Source organism: Mercenaria mercenaria, chromosome 2, assembly GCF_021730395.1.
Source record: "Mercenaria mercenaria strain notata chromosome 2, MADL_Memer_1, whole genome shotgun sequence".
Taxonomy (NCBI): domain Eukaryota; kingdom Metazoa; phylum Mollusca; class Bivalvia; order Venerida; family Veneridae; genus Mercenaria; species Mercenaria mercenaria.
This window is the reverse complement of record NC_069362.1, coordinates 24,807,621-24,826,638: the sequence shown is the minus strand read 5'-3', so window position 1 is coordinate 24,826,638 and position 19,018 is coordinate 24,807,621. Positions and strand designations below refer to the sequence as shown.

Here is a 19,018-nt window from a genome sequence, read left to right as displayed (position 1 = left end):
AGACTCCAAAATTGATAGGGATCTTTTGCAAGTAGTACTTATTGTTTTAATTTGGAAGATGTACCTATGATAATTTATTTAAAGTGGGGCTGTCATTCTGTAAAGTTTGAAAGCTGTAGCCATTTTACTTTCTGACTGGAGAGTCTAGAAATAGATGGATAAAAACACCACTCTGTTATGCATCATTTTACCAGTATGTGGGTATTAAAGGATTTCATCAGAATGGTTAAGTGAGAGCTATGGCATTTTTTTTTTATTATGATGTGTATAACTACCATTTATGAGCTAAAAGGTTTCTTCACACAAAGCAGACGTTTAAACAATAGCTAAATACATCATGGCAAGCTGTATCTCGGAGATCATTGGCAAGATATTTCATTGCAGTTTGTGACCCATCTTTAGGTAATCAATACCTGAGCTCCACAGCCAGTTTTGTAGACTAGCCACTAGACTGATAATAACTATGTTTCTATATTTTTCCCTTTTTTGACAAACTCAATTTCATAGAGACAAAAGCCAGTCTATTTTAGAGATTTTCACACGGGACTGATGTTGAAATTATATTGTGATATTGGACATAGGATATAGACTGGCTGAGTTCACTACATTCAATCATAAAAAAGTAAAAAGATATATCATAGTCTAGGAGCTAGTCTACCAGTTGTGTTATCTCTAAGGATTTAAGACTTTCCTAGAATTATAGGGCTTTTTTTTTTTAGCTTACCTGAGCCAAAGGCTCATGGTGAGCTTTTCTGACCGCTCAATGTGTCGTGCGTCGTCCGTCTGTCAAAATTTTCTAAAGAAAAACTTGAAAACCCCTGGGCAGAATTACACCAAACTTCACAGGAATGATCCTTGGATGGCCCCCTTTCAAAATTTTTCAAAGAATTGAATTCCATGAAGAACTCTGGTTGCCATGGCAACAGAAAAAACTTTAAAAATCTTCCTGTCCAAAACCACAGGGCCTAGGGCTTTGATATCTGGTGTGTGGGCCTAGGGCTTTGATATCTGGTGTGTAGCATCATCTAGTGGTCCTCTACCAAAGTTGTTCAAATTATCCCCCTAGGGTCAAATATGGACCCGCCCTGGGGGTCACATGGTTTATATAGACTTACATGGGGAAAACTTTGAAAATCTTCTTGTACAAAACCACATGGCCTAGGGCTTTGATATTTTGTATGCAGTATCATCTAGTGGTCCTCTACCAAGATTGTTCAAATTATCCCCCTAGGGTCAAATATGGCCCCGCCCCGGGGGTCACATGGTTTATATAGACTTATATAGGGAAAACTTTGAAAATCTTCTTGTACAAAACCACATGGCCTAGGGATTTGATATTTTGTGTAGCATCATCTAGTGGTCCTCTACCAAGATTGTTCAAATTATCCCCCTAGAGTCAAATATGGCCCCGCCCCGTGGTCCCAAGTTTTACATAGACTTATATAGGAAAAAAGTTTAAAAATCTTCTTGTTTGAAACCACAACACTTAGACCTTTGATATTTGGTTGGTAGCATTGTCTTCTGGTCCTCAACCAAAATTGTTCAAATTGTACTCCTTGGATGAAAAGAGACCCTGCCCTGGGGGTCCCAACTTTTATATAGACTAGCTTATATAGGAAAAAGCTTTAAAAATCTTCTTGTCTGAAACCATACGACCTAGGCTTTTGATATTTGGTATGATGCATTGTCTAGTAGTCCTCTACCAAAATTGTTCAAATTATGCCCCTGGGGTGAAAAGAGGCCCACGGGGTCACTTACTTATTATGTGAGTTATATAGGAAAAATACTTATAAAATCATCTGATCCTATTTCCAAGACTGTTTAATTATAATAAGTATTAATTACCTGATGACCACAAGTAATATGATGTCACTTGACTGTGACCTTGACCTACTGACCTACTTTCTTGTTTTTTAAGATACAGCCTTGAAATTTAGATGACATACACAGTTCTGCACACAAATCGTAAAACTGAATTTCATTGACCGTGAATGTGACCTACTGACTTTCTTAATATTTTATCATCAGTTTGACATTTGAAACATGTAGCTCATATTACTCAGGGTTGATCCAGGGTCATCATGACTCTATTGTTACTTTTTAGATACAAACCTTTGAAGGTTTTAGTGATTAAAATTATGTCTCCCCCCCTCTCCACTGGGGGAGACATTGTTTTTGCCCTGTCCGTCCATCCGTACTTCACACCTCATTTCCGGGCAATAACTTAGAACCGTTTGACCTAGAACCTTCAAACTTCATAGAAGGTAGGGCTAATGGAGTAGACAGCTATTGTTTTTGGGGTCACTCCATCAAAGGTCAAGGTCACGGGCCTGAACATGGAAAACCATTTCCGATCAATAACTCGAGAACCACTTGACTCAGAATGTCGAAACTTCATAGGATGATTGTTCATGCAGAGTAGATGACCCCTATTGTTTTTGTGGTCACTTTATTAAAGGTCAAGGACACAGGGGCCGGAACATGGAAAACCATTTCCGATCAATAACAGGAGAACCACTTGACCCAGAATGTTGAAACTTCATAGGATGAATGGACATGCAGAGTAGATGACCCATCATGATTTTGTGGTCACTCTATTCAAGGTCAAGGTCACATTGGACAGAACATGGAAATCCATTTTCGGTCAATAGCTTGAGAACTATTTGACCTAGAACCTTAAAACTTCATAGGGTGAAAGGACTTACAGAGTAGATGACCCTTAATGTCTTTGAGGTCACTCCATCAATGGTCAAGGTCACAGGGGGCTGTACATAGAAAACTCTTTCCAATAAATAAGGTAAGAACCACTTTACCCACAATGTTGAAACTTAATAGGATGATTGGACATGCAGACTAGATGACCCCTATTGATTTTGGGGTAACTCTGTGAAAGGTCAAGGTCACAGGGAATTGAACATGGAAAGTCATTTCTTATTAATAACTAGAGAACCACTTCACCCAGAATGTTGAAACTTAATAGGATGATTGGACATGCAGACTAGATGACCCCTATTGATTTTGGGGTAACTGTGAAAGGTCAAGGTCACAGGGAATTGAACATGGAAAGTCATTTCTTATTAATAACTCGAGAACCACTTCACCCAGAATGTTGAAACTTCATAGGATGATTGGACTTGCAAAGTAGATGACCCCTATTGTTTTTGAGGTCTCTCTGTTAAAGTTCAAGGTCACAGGGGCTTGAACATGGAAAGCCATTTCTGATCAATAACTTGAGAACCACTTGACCCAGAGTGTTGAAACTTCATAGGATGATTAGACATGCAGAATAGATGACCCATATTGATTTTGGGGTTACTTTGATAAGGGTCAAGGTCACAGTAGACAGAACATGAAAATCCATTTCTGGTTAATACCATGAGACCTATTTGACCTAGAACCTTCAAACATCATAGGGTGATAAGGTAGATGACCCTTAACGTCTTTGGGGTCACTCCATTGAAGGTCAAGGCCACAGAGGGCTGAATGTAGAAAACTCTTTCCAATCAGTAACTTGAGAACCACTTGACCCAGGATGTTGAAACTTATTAGGATGATTGGACATGCATGATAGAGGAACACTACTAATTTTGGGGTCACTCAAAGGTCAAGGTCACAGGGGCCTGGATATGGAAAACTGTTTTGAATTCACAACTTGAGAATCACCAGGCCCAAAATGTTGAAACTTAGTGGTATGATTGGACATGCCAAGTAGATGATCCCAATTGCAGCCAACCATCAGTGTCTCTTTGACTTTAGCTCCTGTCCTCTATCAACTTCTTGCCTATACGACTATGCACTGGGGGAGACATGCGCTTTTTTTTACAAAAGCATCTTCTAGTTTCATACAGTTTTCTGAAGGACACATTTAACAAATCTGTTTTTGTGGCCAACAGAGATAAATGTAAACTGCTATAAATATTTTAATTGCCAAAAGTATTATTAGGTTATAAAAAAATTTGTTCCACCAACAATTTAGGATAAATAGACCTATAGAACTGAAGTGATACTACTATTACAGTATTTTAACAACAGCAGCTACTGTGACCATTGTCATATTCAGGACCTCCAAATCTTGCCCTAGTTCTATCCCAGGTCAATCAGTTTATCCGCTGGCATCTAGAGAGATTTATAATTAAAAGGATAGAATTCGAATAGACAAGTTAGATGTTTCAAAGCATCTGCTGTTCGTCTTGGATACATATATTGTAATGGTCTGTGAACAACTTGACTGACCAGTATGCAAAATTAACATTTATATAAATACAACAAACACCTTTATCAATTTATACTACTTTATTTTATCACTGATTTTTTGATCCCACATACAAAATGGAACAGGGATTTCTATAACATTTTGATACAACAAAAATAAAACAATTCATCCACAACTTCAAACTTATTGTAAGAAGTAATGGTTTATCTGAACAGATAGGAAGTGACAGTTCAATGATGTATGAAAACAATAAAACTCAACCCGTATACTGTACAAGATGAAAAAGCAAATATTTACATTTGATCAATATTGCAGAATATTGGGGTTGAAATTTTACTGTCAGACACACGACTTTGGCAGTATTTTTAGTACTGTTCAGTTATATCTGCTATCAAACAAGCTGCCATTCTCTGGTGTATGTGTACCAATAGCTGAAGCACGATGACTGATGGATGAGACTAGACAGAAATATGATCGAAAACAAATGCCGACAGTTTAGTACAATCGCCATCTAGCCAAACCATACACAACTTCCACGCTATTAATTTTAATACACAAAAAATGTTCATGGGTAACAACCCAATTTTCATAAATATTTTTCTGTAAGGCAAGAGTACATCTGTTCTACAATTCTTTAATAAAATGAAGGAATGTAGAAGGTATTGCAGAAAGAATTGCATTCAACATACATTTTGTATTCCTTACAGGGCTACTAGAAATAAACATGCAACAATTTAAAAGCTTGAGACAAATTCAATAACATTCATAAACTGGTAACTCCTATCGATTCAAAATTTAGAACTGTTAAACACGATATGGCAAGGGTAAGAAATGAAAGAAAATGGCATTCGCTTTTGAGCATCACATTACTTCTGCAGAGGTGCCTTTTAAAGTCACAAGATGCAGGTAATAAGGCGTTGGTTATACTACTGTTAAAACAGTATCAACTCTCACACATTCTAAATGATCATTTCCTTCATCCAAAGATATTGCAGTGAATGAGACCCATTTATAAAAGCACAACATCTAAATGTAAAAGCATAAAATTTTAAAACAACAGTTTGCACATAACATATTTTCATAGGAGTTGCACATACTGATATCAATAAATATTGACTGAAGAAGCATTACCCATTTATTCATTTTTTTTTTGTGTTTCGATATTTGTATCAATACATATGTGTAACATTATATAAAACATCAAGTACAATTCTGACAAAAATGTAGGGAGTGCACATAGCATAAAATACATTAATTACATAAAAACTGCAAAACACTATATTTATAAATATATACAAAGAACCATGTTTAAAGCAAGTGTTTAGGTCAATAATTTAGATTGGTTACAGAACAATGTAACAAAGATGTTAAATTGAGCACATATGGAGCACAGACCCGAGTGTTTATAAAGAGTGCTCTTTTCCAATTAATTTCTATAAACACAAGACAAATGTGTTTAGACAATTGCACATTTGCACTAGCTAAAGGGCCAAGCAAACTGAGGGCGGATATGACAAAGTTTCTACAAACATAGTTAACTCAGGGGTTTTTTTTCCTTCAAATTTTCATGTTAAGTTGTTAACCAAACACAAATTCAGCACATATCTAGATGAATACACGATGTCCAACTGAGATTCAAGAGCTGAATTAGTGAATCTGTTATACAATTTAACAATTTTATTTCGAAATTTCCGTCATCTAATGTTTAACGACGTTGGTATCACATCCGTTGTCAGTCTATCCCTCTAACTACTGTGGTCTGTAGATGTTCTCTCCAAAGCCTGAGCGAGGCGCCCCAGGGTCGCGGATAAAACTGGGCCCTGGGGGATCGACAGGCTATACTGTCATGCGTATTTTGATAAAGTCAACATTAAAAATCTGCGCGACATAACAGCAAACATAGTTCATTGCAGTGCTGGTACCATATAATATAACCATGTTAACAAACATTAGTATTTCCCTCTTTATCGTAAGCTATGCCTAATTAAAATCAATTAAATAAAGCACCTTAATATTATACCACTGTAATTGAATATTGAAATAAGAATGTGTAATGTCAGCTAACGTTTCCTTTATTTAAAAGTTCAACGGTTTAGCTTGTTCCCATGTAAACTCGGGTCGTCCAAAATGTCCGTAGCACGCTGTTTTCTGGTAGATTGGATTTTTTAAGTTCAAGTCCCTGTAAATGGAAGAAATAAATTACTGACTTATTCTGTTACAAAGACATTCTGATGCTTTCTAAACAAAGAGAAAACCAATAGCACTTTACTGGATCTAATTATCTTACTAAATGTCTTGAAATGCCCAAGGAAAGAAGCGATGCATGAATAGGTTGGCCTATGTTCACTTCTTCATAGTTTGCAAAGAGAGCACTCTGGACAACTTGACTGAAAATGTCTTCATTTATGTAACTACTTATTTTAGTACTACAGCTTCTTTCTTTATATACATATTTATACATTTGAGCCGTGCCATGAGAAAACCAACATAGTGGGTGTGCGACCAGCATGGATCCAGACCAGCCTGCGCATCCGCGCAGTCTGGTCAGGCTCCATGCTGTTCGCTAACAGTTTCTCCAATTCCAATAGGCTTTAAAAGCGAACAGCATGGAGCCTGACCAGACTGCGCAGATGCGCAGGCTGGTCTGGATCCATGCTCGTCGCACACCCACTATGTTGGTTTTCCCATGGCACTGCTCATTTATAGATACTGTACTTTTATTAAAAATACCAAAATCCAACATATTATTACTTTATTCCCTGTTGCTTTTCAATTTCAGAATAGCTGGAAGCTATACATTTTTATTACTTACTTGACAATTCTACCTGGCCTGAGATCGAAGTTGTTGCGGACAATTTGCAACAATTCTTGTTCTGATTTGCTGGATGTTCCGTAACTAAGTACAGTGATAGACAGTGGCTGAGCAACACCAATAGCATAGGACAGCTGAAAGAAAACAGGCAATCTTTCAAATAATTTCTGAGCAGTGATATGTTCCTGGAATACTTTTCAGTTCTTATCCCCCCCCCCCCCCCCCCACCAATAACTCAAAGCAGACCTAAATTTCTGTTTTTTATCCAACTCGCTATCAAATAGGCTTTGTTGCATCACTCACATTTAAAACTTTAAAGACATTAAACAACTGATTAAATTTAAAACTAGAGATTGCTTTTAGTTAACGCATGTCTTCCTATATTTAAACGAAATTCAAATCGATCTCTCTCCATACTTTTAGCTACATTTTATTTTCTGAATAAAACTGAATGTATTTTGAAGTGGTCTATAACACTTTATGAAATACATTTTTGAGAAAAGAAACCTTTAATATAACTGAACACATACCTTAAGACTACAAACAAATGTAGTTTACTACTGGGAATTAATTTTCTTGACAATCACCAGTTGTTTTTTTTACTAGTAAGCACATTGTGTCATGAGCACATTAAGCTCAGACAGACAATGTGCTCAGAGAAGTAAAAAGCTTTGAAGATTTTAGTGAATAAAATTTCATAAAGCTTTATACCATGCCCTAAATATGAGTCTGTCATTTGTTGAACAATGGTAAAGAGTTTACCTGAACAAGAACACGTCTACAGAGACCAGCTTTGACTAGAGATTTTGCCACCCATCTTGCTGCGTATGCTGCTGATCTGTCCACCTTGGAGAAGTCTTTACCCGAGAAGGCACCACCACCATGTGCGCCCCATCCACCGTATGTATCAACAATAATCTTTCTGCCAGTGAGACCAGCGTCACCCTGAAACAAATGTCTTATTTGAACTTCTATGCACTACTAAATTTATTATTTTATTTTCCAGCACAATTGTAACAAACACTTAAACCGTACATTTCTGCAAAACTGTCTTTATAAACCCAGAAGAGCTAAATTTCAGGTTTGAACCTGAACAAAAACCAAATCAACTGTTCTCTTGACATTGTATGAAACATGTCCCCCCACACACCACACCCCCAAAAATGCTTGACAGAATAATTTAATGAAGTCCACAACACGGCCATAACTCCAGGAAATGAAAGTTCATTTCACTCGGTTGGAAACTGTAAGACAACTTCACATGAAAGTGTGACAGACTGCAGGACAGTTCAAGCACAATAGTCCTCCAAGGTCTCTAAACAGTGCAGCATAAAAATGGCAGCAACTAAACTTTTCAAAATGGCTAACTAGTTTTAAACTGTGCCACCTTTCAAGTGGAAAGAACACCTTTTGCCAGTTATATAATGATTACAAAAGCAGCTTATAACCTATGTAGTATACAAACCTTACAATGAAACAATAACATGAATAAAGCTTCATTAAAATACTTCTACATCTACTATCGATACTATAGTGAAGATATACAGATTATACTAGTAGAAGCAAAAATGTTTGATATAAGCCATTATAAGTTATGTGCACCAGTATTGTATTATGACATTTTTTAACCATTAATAATAGTTTTAGTACTTGACAATTTTATAAACAACTGAAAAAGTGCATTTGTTAATTGAAAACAGTGAGCATTTGCTAAAATGTCATTCTATTCCAAACTGAAACTGAGCAATGACATGAAATAACAAGAGGACCATGATGGTCCTGAATCGCTCACCTCTTCCCACATGACCCAGTTTTGAGTATGACGTTGTTTTTTCTATTATTTGACATAGTGACCTAGATTTTAAGCTCATGTGACCCAGTTTTGAACTTGACTTAGATATTATCAAGATAAAAATTCTGACCAATTTTCATGAAGATCCACTGAAAAATATGGTCTCTAGAGAGGTCACAAGGTTTTTCTATTATTTGACCTATTGACCTAGTTTTCGAATGTACGTGACCCTGTTTTGAACTTTACCTAGATATCACCAAGGTGAACATTCTCACTAATTTTCATGAAGATCTCATGAAAAATATGGCCTCTAGAGAGGTCACAAGGTTTTTCTATTTTTATACCTACTGGCCTAGTTTTTGATGGCACGTGACCCACTTTCGAAACTGACCTAGATATCATCAAGGTGAACATTCAGATCAATTTTCATGAAGATTCATTGAAAAATATGGCCTCTAGAGAAGTCAAAAGATTTTAATAATTTTAGACCTACTGACCTAGTTTTTGACTGCAGTTGACCCAGTTTCAAACTTGACCTAGATATCATCAAGATGAACATTCAGACCAACTTTCATACAGATCCCATGAAAAGTATGGCCTCTAGAGAGGTCACAAGGTTTTTTTATTATTTGACCTACTGACCTAGTTTTTTAAGGCATGTGACCCAGTTTCAAATTTGACCTAGATATCATCAAGGTGAACATTCTGACCAATTTTTATGGAGATCCATTCACAAGTAAGGCCTCTAGAGAGGTCACAAGGTTTTTCTATTTTTAGATCTACTGACCTAGTTTTTGACCGCACATGACCCTGTTTCGAACTTGACCTAGATATCATCAAGATGAACATTCAGACCAATTTTCATACAGATCCCATGAAAAACATGGCCTTTAGAGAGGTCACAAGGTTTTTCTATTATTTGACCTACTGACCTAGTTTTTAAAGGCACGTGACCCACTTTCAAACCTAGATATCATCAAGATGAACATTCAGACCAACTTTCATACAGATCCCAAAAAAAATATAGCCTCTAGAGAGGTCACAAGGTTTTTCTATTATTTGACCTACTGACCTAGTTTTTGATGGCACGTGACCCACTTTCAAACTTGACCTAGATATCATCAAGATGAACATTCTGACCAATTTTCATGAAGATCTCATGAAATATATGGCCTCTAGAGAGGTCACGAAGTTTTTCTATTTTTAGACCTAATGACCTAGTTTTTGACCGCACGTGACCCAGTTTCAAACTTGACCTAGATATCACCAAGACGAACATTCAGACCAACTTTCAAACAGATCCCATGAAAAATATGGCCTCTAGAGAGGTCACAAGGTTTTTTTATTATTTGACCTACTGACCTAGTTTTTGATGGCACGTGACCCACTTTCAAACTTGACCTAGATATCATCAAGGTGAACATTCTGACCAATTTTCATGAAGATCTCATGAAATATATGGCCTCTAGAGAGGTCACAATGTTTTTCTATTATTTGACCTACTGACCTAGTTTTTGAAGGCACGTGACCCACTTTCGAACTAGACCTAGATATCATCAAGGTGAACATTCTGACCAATTTTCATGAAGATCTTGTGAAATATATGGCCTCTAGAGAGGTCACAAGGTTTTTCTATTTTTAGACCTACTGACCTAGTTTTTGAAGGCATGTGACCCAGTTTCGAACTTGACCTAGATATCATCAAGATGAACATTCTGACCAATTTTCATAAAGATCCCATGAAAAATGTGACCTCTAGAGTGGTCACAAGCAAAATTTTACGGACGCACGCACGCACGACGGACACCGCGCCATCACAAAAGCTCACCTTGTCACTTTGTGACAGGTGAGCTAATAAAAAACACTAGATGGAAACTGGCAAAAAATGATGAAAATAAAATGGTAAAACTTCATCAAAACAACCATGGCAACAAAGATATTTCACTATTGTTTCATCTTTAGGAAATAGACAAGTTTCAAAAAGCACCTGAAACTGACATGCAAAACTATAAGGGACAGAAACAAAATTGCATGCATTAACATAATTCTAAGAGCTGCACAGATAGAATGAGCAAAAAGCAAAATATGATCAATTGGTTATACCGGTACATCCCCACTTCCTATCACTGTATGGTCACATGTACTTGCTGACACTGCAAGACTAAGTAAACTTTTATATTACCTTTGGTAGGGGGTATGAGTCATTATGAGATGGGGTGGGAGTGGGGGGTAGAGATACTACAATACATCATCAAGAAACATTAGATGAAAGAAATTGAAAGACATGTCACAACTTCACATGCTGAACAACATTCCTTTAAAATTTCATGACTCCAGGGGAAACACTTTTTGAAGTATGTGATAAAAACTTTTAAGATCTCAATGCACATTTTTGACTAAGTCAAGGGCCAAAATTCTGGTCTTGCTAATTGAAATCTAAACAAAACCCCAGATGCACAAATTCACATGCTGAATAATAAACCTATACAGTACAATTATCTTGAGATACATGTGGTACAGTTCTTTAGGCCTTTTTTTTTTACTAATTCAAGGGCCGTAACTCTGGTCTGGCAGTGTGCAATCCAGGACTAAATTCCCAGGTGAGCAACTTCACATGCTGAATAATATAATTCCAATGTTTCTTGGCCCTAACTCAAATACTTCCAGCAATACATCTGACAAAAGACTTTTGGCTACTTAAGCATATTATTGACTAAGTCAAGGGCCATAAGTCTAACCTGGCTAACTGAAATTCAAAACATATCCCACCCCAGTTGCACATTTTCATAAGCTGATAAAAAAAAAATCCTATGATCTAGGTCAAACACTTTTTGAGAAACAATGTATGACCAACGCAAATTCTGACGGTCGGGCGGATGAACAGACAAGGACAAATCCAAGCGACTCCCACAAGAAATTTTAATGAGAGGGGACAAAAATCAACAGAATACCATTTAACAAAATTAGGCTTTCGGGTATATTTATAGGTATTTAGTTTTAATAAGAGAGACGTTGCTTGACTTTAGGAATGTCATGTTGTTCTGCAAAAGAATGAGAGCACAATTCCACATGCAAAGATATCTTTTTATCACTTAATAATGTGTTCTAGTCTAAAAAATAGGACAATTTTCAAAAGCATAAACTGCATTAAACATAACAAGTAAACAAAGTGAAGGACAGTTAAATCATTTATAGTAGAAACAGACACATTTCCTTACATCTTTATCAGCAAGGTTGTGCCATACATTATCAACCAAACTACTTCAATCAAATTTAGGACAATAGCTTATAATGAAGCTTCACCGATATTAGAAAGTTCTACAAAGCAAAATTGTTATTGTGCCAAGTTACCAAAGTACCCCAAAAAAAGCATCAGTTAATTCTGAAATAATCTGTAAGAACTACATTTTAATATAGACACCCAAAACTCCTCATCTTCATTTCCAAATAGTTAACCTTTAGCCTGCGGGCGGCAAGTGATCCTGCCTTTGCCACCAGTACATACGACTGTGAAACAACTTATACAACTTATATTAATCACTCTCGGCACCTCATTCCTGATGAACTCCATCGCCATGAGTGTATGAGAGAAGCTAGTTTCCCTTTTATTTCTGAGCACCAAGCAAGGGAGCTACTGATACCATTTTACATGTCTTTGGTATGATGTGGCCGGAGATCGAACCCACGACCTCCCACACTCAAAGTGGACGCGTACAATAAAAACTTACTAAAAAGGCTTGCTGGTCAACAATCCACACTATTTCCCTTTGCTAGTTTTGACTATTTACCAGCAAACCATTGTTTTATCACACAATATGAAAAATAAATTTTAAAGATTTTTCCCTGAAGTTTTGACTTTAAGGCCAGCAAACCCGTGTTGAATTATAGACCAGTCATAATAGCACTAACAATGAACTGGCCATTTATATAAGGGGCCACGTAATAATGTCTAGTCACATACAAGGTAACAGGCGTACTGTAGTTACATAAATAACCAGGCAATAACATGGCATGCTGCAACTTTTAAAACTACAAAGATGAAGAGATTTGGTGCACAACACAACCCAGTCTCAGCCTGCAAATTATGCTTCTTGTAGTCTGAACTAAGAACAATCTGGACAAGCTAAAGAAGCAGGACATCTATTTAGTACTTCTTACATTAATGTACAAATTACAACAATATATAATTTTTTGTTTTGATGGTTTAACACTCAATAGTTGGATCCATTTGAGTATGGCAAATCTTTTCATATAGAATGGTATGGTTACAGAACAGCATTAATTAGCAGGGACTCCACAAGTAACTAACTGGTACAATAAAACAATTTGCAGACTGAGCATAAATAGCTACACTGACCCTTGCAGGGGCGTAGCCAGAACTATTTCACAGGTTGTCTTGTAAAAAAAAATTTAGTACAAAAGAAACCAAAAACTGGTCTTCTTATTACTTTTCAGTTCATTATTCAGAAACTTTCCAACTGAGAATTCTAAACATTTGGAAAAACAGTCCATATCATTTTCTTGTATCTCTTAAATTATTTAATGTACCTGTCCTTTAACAATGCACACCAAGCGAAAGCTCGGATTTCCCCGAGCCCCCGTCTGGCTATGCCTCTGCCAAGTCTTTGTCACCAAACTGAACTTGTGAAAACTTACCGGGTTCAATACCTAAATAAACAGTACTTTTGAACTTTAAAACTATATAATTTTAATGTTAACAATTATGTCTGGGTTGAATAAGTATGCTATTGACCAAGTTTTTGTAGAACTGGCTAAATCAAGTCTGATACCAGATAAAACTAAGACTTCTAAATTTTGACACAAACAGATTTTGACCCTAAACATAATCTTACATGCTCCAACCACAAGATCTCAAGGTCAAACAAACATTAGGCCATCTCAATTGTTCACCGACTTTCCACAACACGGACCTGTTAACCTTTATTATTACCACAATGAATACTCAGTTTAAAGAAGTCTTTAGGACTTATTTAACAGATCAGTTTTATAAATATTTTATTATCTACCGGTAATCTAGTGAAATAAGGTACATTAACTAGAGGGCAAAAAATGAGTACATTTTTACGACTACAGTTCCTTGCCAGAAGTGAAATGCTGCTGTTTTCACTTATAAATGACCTCTGTAACGATTCTGTTTACACAAATTGGAGATTAGAGCTTTGTGTCATCCTGTAAGTCATTCTTTCTGCAGTATCTTTTTTTATAAAGTAGATCATCACATTGAACAAATTTAAGGTGAACATAGTTCGTTCTAACCACACCATCATATCACCAAAACTTTTACTAAAAATAATGGAGAAGTTGCCTCAGCCTTCAATAAATGTTCTTCTACATCAAGACATTTTCAAAACTTTAAAAGTAAAGAACTAACAATCACAAAACAATTCTGTCACCAAAATTAGACAAACATGCAAGTTTTTGCAACTTTTACTTTACCGGTAATCAGCAAAGTTTACCTATTGAAGGAAATACTGAGGACGGTCACTGCTTATTGTGCAAACTACAGAAACCAAAATTACCTGTGGTCCTCCAATGATGAATAATCCTGATGGCTGGATATGGAAAATAGTTTTATCATCCAGATACTTTTTGGGTATCACAACTTTTACAACTTTTTCCATGACTTCTTTTCTTAGTTTTTCCACTGTAATTTCTTCATTATGTTGCAGGGATATAACAACAGTGTGAACACGAATAGGTACGCATGCACCTTCATCATATTTGTATTCAATCGTAACCTGTTAAAAACAACGCAATGACTGATATACACATACAGAAACATTGAAATTTTAAGACAACTGAAATGGTATATATTAAAAATCTACCTTCACAAATTGCTTTAATTCTTAAAAGAATAACATAATATGATACTATTACCAGTCACAAAATGTGCTGAAATCTGCATTAGTCTTATTCATGGAAAAACTGCAAATACAAAATATGTTATATGGTTCCATCAGTTTTTGACTGTTAAGACAATGCATCACCTGGGATGTTAATCCTTTAATATTTTGTGTCCTCAGCAAATTTTATACATATAGGATGCAGGACGAATACCAAAAATAATCGCTAACAATATACCTGTGTTTTGGTGTCTGGTCTTGCCCAGGCAAGGTCTCCAGATCTGCGTAGCTGTGCAATTTTAGCATTAAGTTGATGAGAGAGGACAACGGTCAGTGGCATACATTCTTCAGTCTCATCTGTGGCATACCCAAACATCAAACCCTGAATACAGAGAACATCTAATCATTTTATGCAAATGAAGGAACTCAATCTGACTAAAGTACATATCCTATTACGCTACGCATAGGATCTGAGAACGACCTATTCATTGCCTCGTTCTGACTACCCTTTCGCTAGCCAATCAGAGCCTAACTTACAACATCTTGCAAATCTACCTGTAGCCTTGACTTTTGATATTTACAATTTTTATGTCATAATGTACCAGATAGCCGGTTAGCTCAGTCGGTAGGCAACTTGCTTTGTAAGCGAGGGGTCCCGGGTTCGAGCCCTGGAATGACTGCACATTTTTCTTACTCTTTGACATTCGAACAAGTCGTCTGATTGGATGAAATAAAAATAGCAATACTGGAAATCCAAAATATACAGAAGACGAATGTGAATGGGTTGTTCTCAGATCTTCGTTTAGAAGATCAAGTACTTTAGTCAGATTGTGAAGGAACTATACAGTTGGTCCTCTTAAAGGCAATGTATCGGTGGGCTTCAAGACTACATTGTATCTACTAGTTTGCAACCAAATTTTGTAAGAATAAATGAAAGATCTGAAGAAATTGTTAACGTGACATTATCATGGGTATTTCTTGTATCTTCTACACCAACTCATGACTTAATGCATAGTTTGAACTGACCCTTGCCACATTTCATAAATAATTCATGTACCTTGCAACAAAACCATCATTCTGAAAACTGGTATTCTGTAATTTGTTCAACACGTGACCATTAATATTAATCTAGTAGTACTGAAAGTTGTATTTCTCACCTGATCTCCAGCTCCAATATCATCTTCATCTCTGTCAACATGTACACCCCTTGCGATATCTGGACTCTGTTCTTCAAGGGCAATCAATACATTACATGTCTTGTAATCAAAGCCTGAAAATATTGAAGTAAAAACTCCATTTAGTAAAACCATCACATTCTGGAGTAAAACAACACCTGGTAATATACTACTGTTATTTTATAACATGTCCCCTATGGTTGGTTTTCAAAATAATGAAGCTTTTTCTTCTATCTCAATTTACTTTAATCTAGTTCAGTTTTAGACAGTGTTTTGGGGCAAATTATATCCAGATCAAAGTTGTCAAAAAATGTGTGCAATTTCAGCTGAATGACTCCAGCAGTTTTAAAGTTATATAAAATTATATAGCTAATTGCTTCTCGATTATTCCATTATTATAACAAGAGCTGTCAGTGGACAGCGCGCTCGACTATTCTCAGTGCTTGATAGTATAATATAAGCAATGAGTAAAACTTTTAACATTACAATAAGCATATTCTAAGTCGAAAAGGGGCCATAATTCAGCCAAAATGCTTGATAGAGTTGCCTCCTCCTTTTTACAGATTTGGGTCATGATGGTAAACAAGTATGCAAAATATGAAAGCAAATTCTCAATGGAATTTGAAAATATTTGGGGTGGTACGCAAACTTTAACACTTATTCTAAGTAGTAAAGGGGCCGTAATTCAATCAAAATGCTTGATAGAGTTGATAGAGAAAATACACCCTTATTTTATTAGATATCTTATTTAAAATAATTCAAAAACTTACCTTTACTGGAGTCATCATATCCAATCTGTTTGATGGTATTTCTTATGGTACTTTGGTAGTCAACCTTGGCTTTTGATGTGATCTCGCCACAGCACAGGATCATACCTGTCTTTGAGACAGTCTCACAAGCAACTTTAGCATCAGGGTCCTGTTTCAAGTGGGCATCAAGGATTGCATCACTGACCTGATCACAGATCTTGTCTACAAACCAAAAAGCAAATTAGATTTGTTGTAAACGTTGGGATTAATTAATGTAAACATGTATTCAAATTTATCTTTTTAGCTTAGATATTTACCAAATAATTTTATGCATTGATGTTGTCATAAAGAAAACGACAATTACTATGATTTCAGAGTGCTAGAATTATAGTGGTTACCCGACACTGACTATTTGGTAAGTTCTTAAAAGTGTTAACATATAATATCTTTTCTTAACTTGCTAATGGCACATAAACGTTGACAAAAAAGGTACACAACATAAATATGTAGCCCGGTGGTCACAAGCTTCACCTTTAAATACAGCAGGCCGGGTTAAAATCCCTTTAAAGGCCTTAAAAATTCTGGGGTGCTCTTGAGTTTCTTCTAGGAGTTCTACATAAGAAAGCAGGTTTTCTGTGTACCCAGGGTCGGCTAAATGCCAGCAAATACTAGTAGTTACCAGCACATACTTACATAAACTACCCCTTATCAAAATTAGGTTTCATGATAAAAGTAATACCAAATGGTTAGTCACTAAGATTTTAAGTTGTTATCTCATTGTGATGACACTTTTATTATCATTGTTGGGATAAATTGCAGGGGTTTTTTCCACCTGTATCATGGGGCTGAACATCGGGCCCCATTCCCAATACCAATTAGGCTCCATTTTTCCCAACTGAAGCAAAAAATTCCCTATCGTAAGAAAAAAATCCCAAAATGAAACAAATTTTTCATTATTCAAAGAAAACTCTTGCATAGTTATGTTTTGTAGAACTGGCTAAATCAAGTCTGAAAACTCATTTTAGTAAAAATGTTCCTACAGGAACTACCAGTCACTTAAAAAGTGTGCACATTGTACAGCCGACTCGGCGACTGTATATTTGTAAATATATGTATTAGCAACAGTCTGTTTTCTCAACACTGCCAAGTTCCCACTACTGACTAGGAACCAGTAGCCAAGCAGGACCAGTTTCCAGATAAGTAACTGCATTATTTTGACTTAGTTCATTCAAATTCCTTTGATTCTTATAACTCAAGACTTTTGTTTTTCACATCAAGAAGGGCATAGATTTTCGTAATTCTGAATATATGTAAAATTCTATATAAACAATATATGTTTATAAAACAATCTTCTGTCACACTGGGACATTTAGAAAGCATTTTGCATGCCAAATATTATTAATTTGTTGGAGTACTACATGTAAGTGGGAAAGAGATAATTAACTCATATATTACTAAGAAATATGTAATAACTACATTAATTTCTTGAGTGGTTACAATGAGTACATTGGTACATATAATGTAGTCCTATAAGAACGTCAATGCTATGCGCTTCACCGTTGTTGGCCTCATAATTTTATCTTCGGAAAAAGCAGTGGCTCAGAGAAAAAAATTCCCAGTGTGACCCCTTTCACAAATTGGCTCGGATCCCTCCCTTTCAATAACGTATGTTGTTTGTCTACACAGATTATCGACTTTTCACACCTTTTGGTTTGTAAAACTCCAATATTCGTAATTTTGCAGACAGACATAGCTTCTGGCCATTTTCGCCAATTAGAAAATTTCGGAGCTACGATTAATTTTTTGTCACAAGCGGCGATCGAGCGTGACCCCTGGCAAAGATAGTATGTGTTCCCAGTCATAATCAGTCTTTCAAGGGTAGAAATATACATGTTTTACTGCCATATACCCGTGTAAAATTCTGGTCAGGAACCAGATCCCTGACAGAAACAGTACTAGTTTCTGTACAAGTCCTAAAACTAGTTCACAAGAACAGATAAACAAAAATAAATCAGGTTAATAAATACGTCAGTAACTGTATCACACCTGGAAAACAAATACATGTATACCGAATCCAATTCAAACTGCATGAAGATCTAACTCATGCATATAACCTATTTTCATTTGAATTTCAATTTGTAAACAAAACCACGTGACTGGAAAAAAATCAATCAAGATTCAAATGCATGAAAATAGTACCTGGGTGCCCCTCGCCTACAGATTCAGAAGTAAACAAAAACGTTCCGATATCATCTTGACTGCATTCTTCTGCATAATGATGATGAATTTCTTTGTAATGTTCTGGATGTCCGTCACCATTCACGACTTTTTGATCCGACATTTTGTACGTCTTTACTCTCTTTCGGATAAATGGAAAAGAGACAGATTATCGCATTTTCGTCGTATTTATAAC

General features: G+C 36.1%; 1 protein-coding gene across 1 annotated transcript; it reads right to left on the bottom strand.

Moving 5' to 3' along the window:
• Nucleotides 1-4,274: 4,274 nt before the first annotated feature.
• Nucleotides 4,275-18,987, bottom strand: LOC123563533 (S-adenosylmethionine synthase-like). The gene is made up of 8 exons (XM_045356380.2): nucleotides 18,805-18,987; nucleotides 16,627-16,827; nucleotides 15,839-15,951; nucleotides 14,920-15,063; nucleotides 14,358-14,576; nucleotides 7,788-7,970; nucleotides 7,026-7,159; nucleotides 4,275-6,392 (listed from the first exon to the last, which is right to left on the bottom strand). The coding sequence occupies exons 1-8, from the start codon at nucleotides 18,944-18,946 to the stop codon at nucleotides 6,290-6,292; spliced, it is 1,239 nt and encodes a 412-aa protein (XP_045212315.1). The 5' UTR covers nucleotides 18,947-18,987; the 3' UTR covers nucleotides 4,275-6,289.
• Nucleotides 18,988-19,018: the final 31 nt, after the last annotated feature.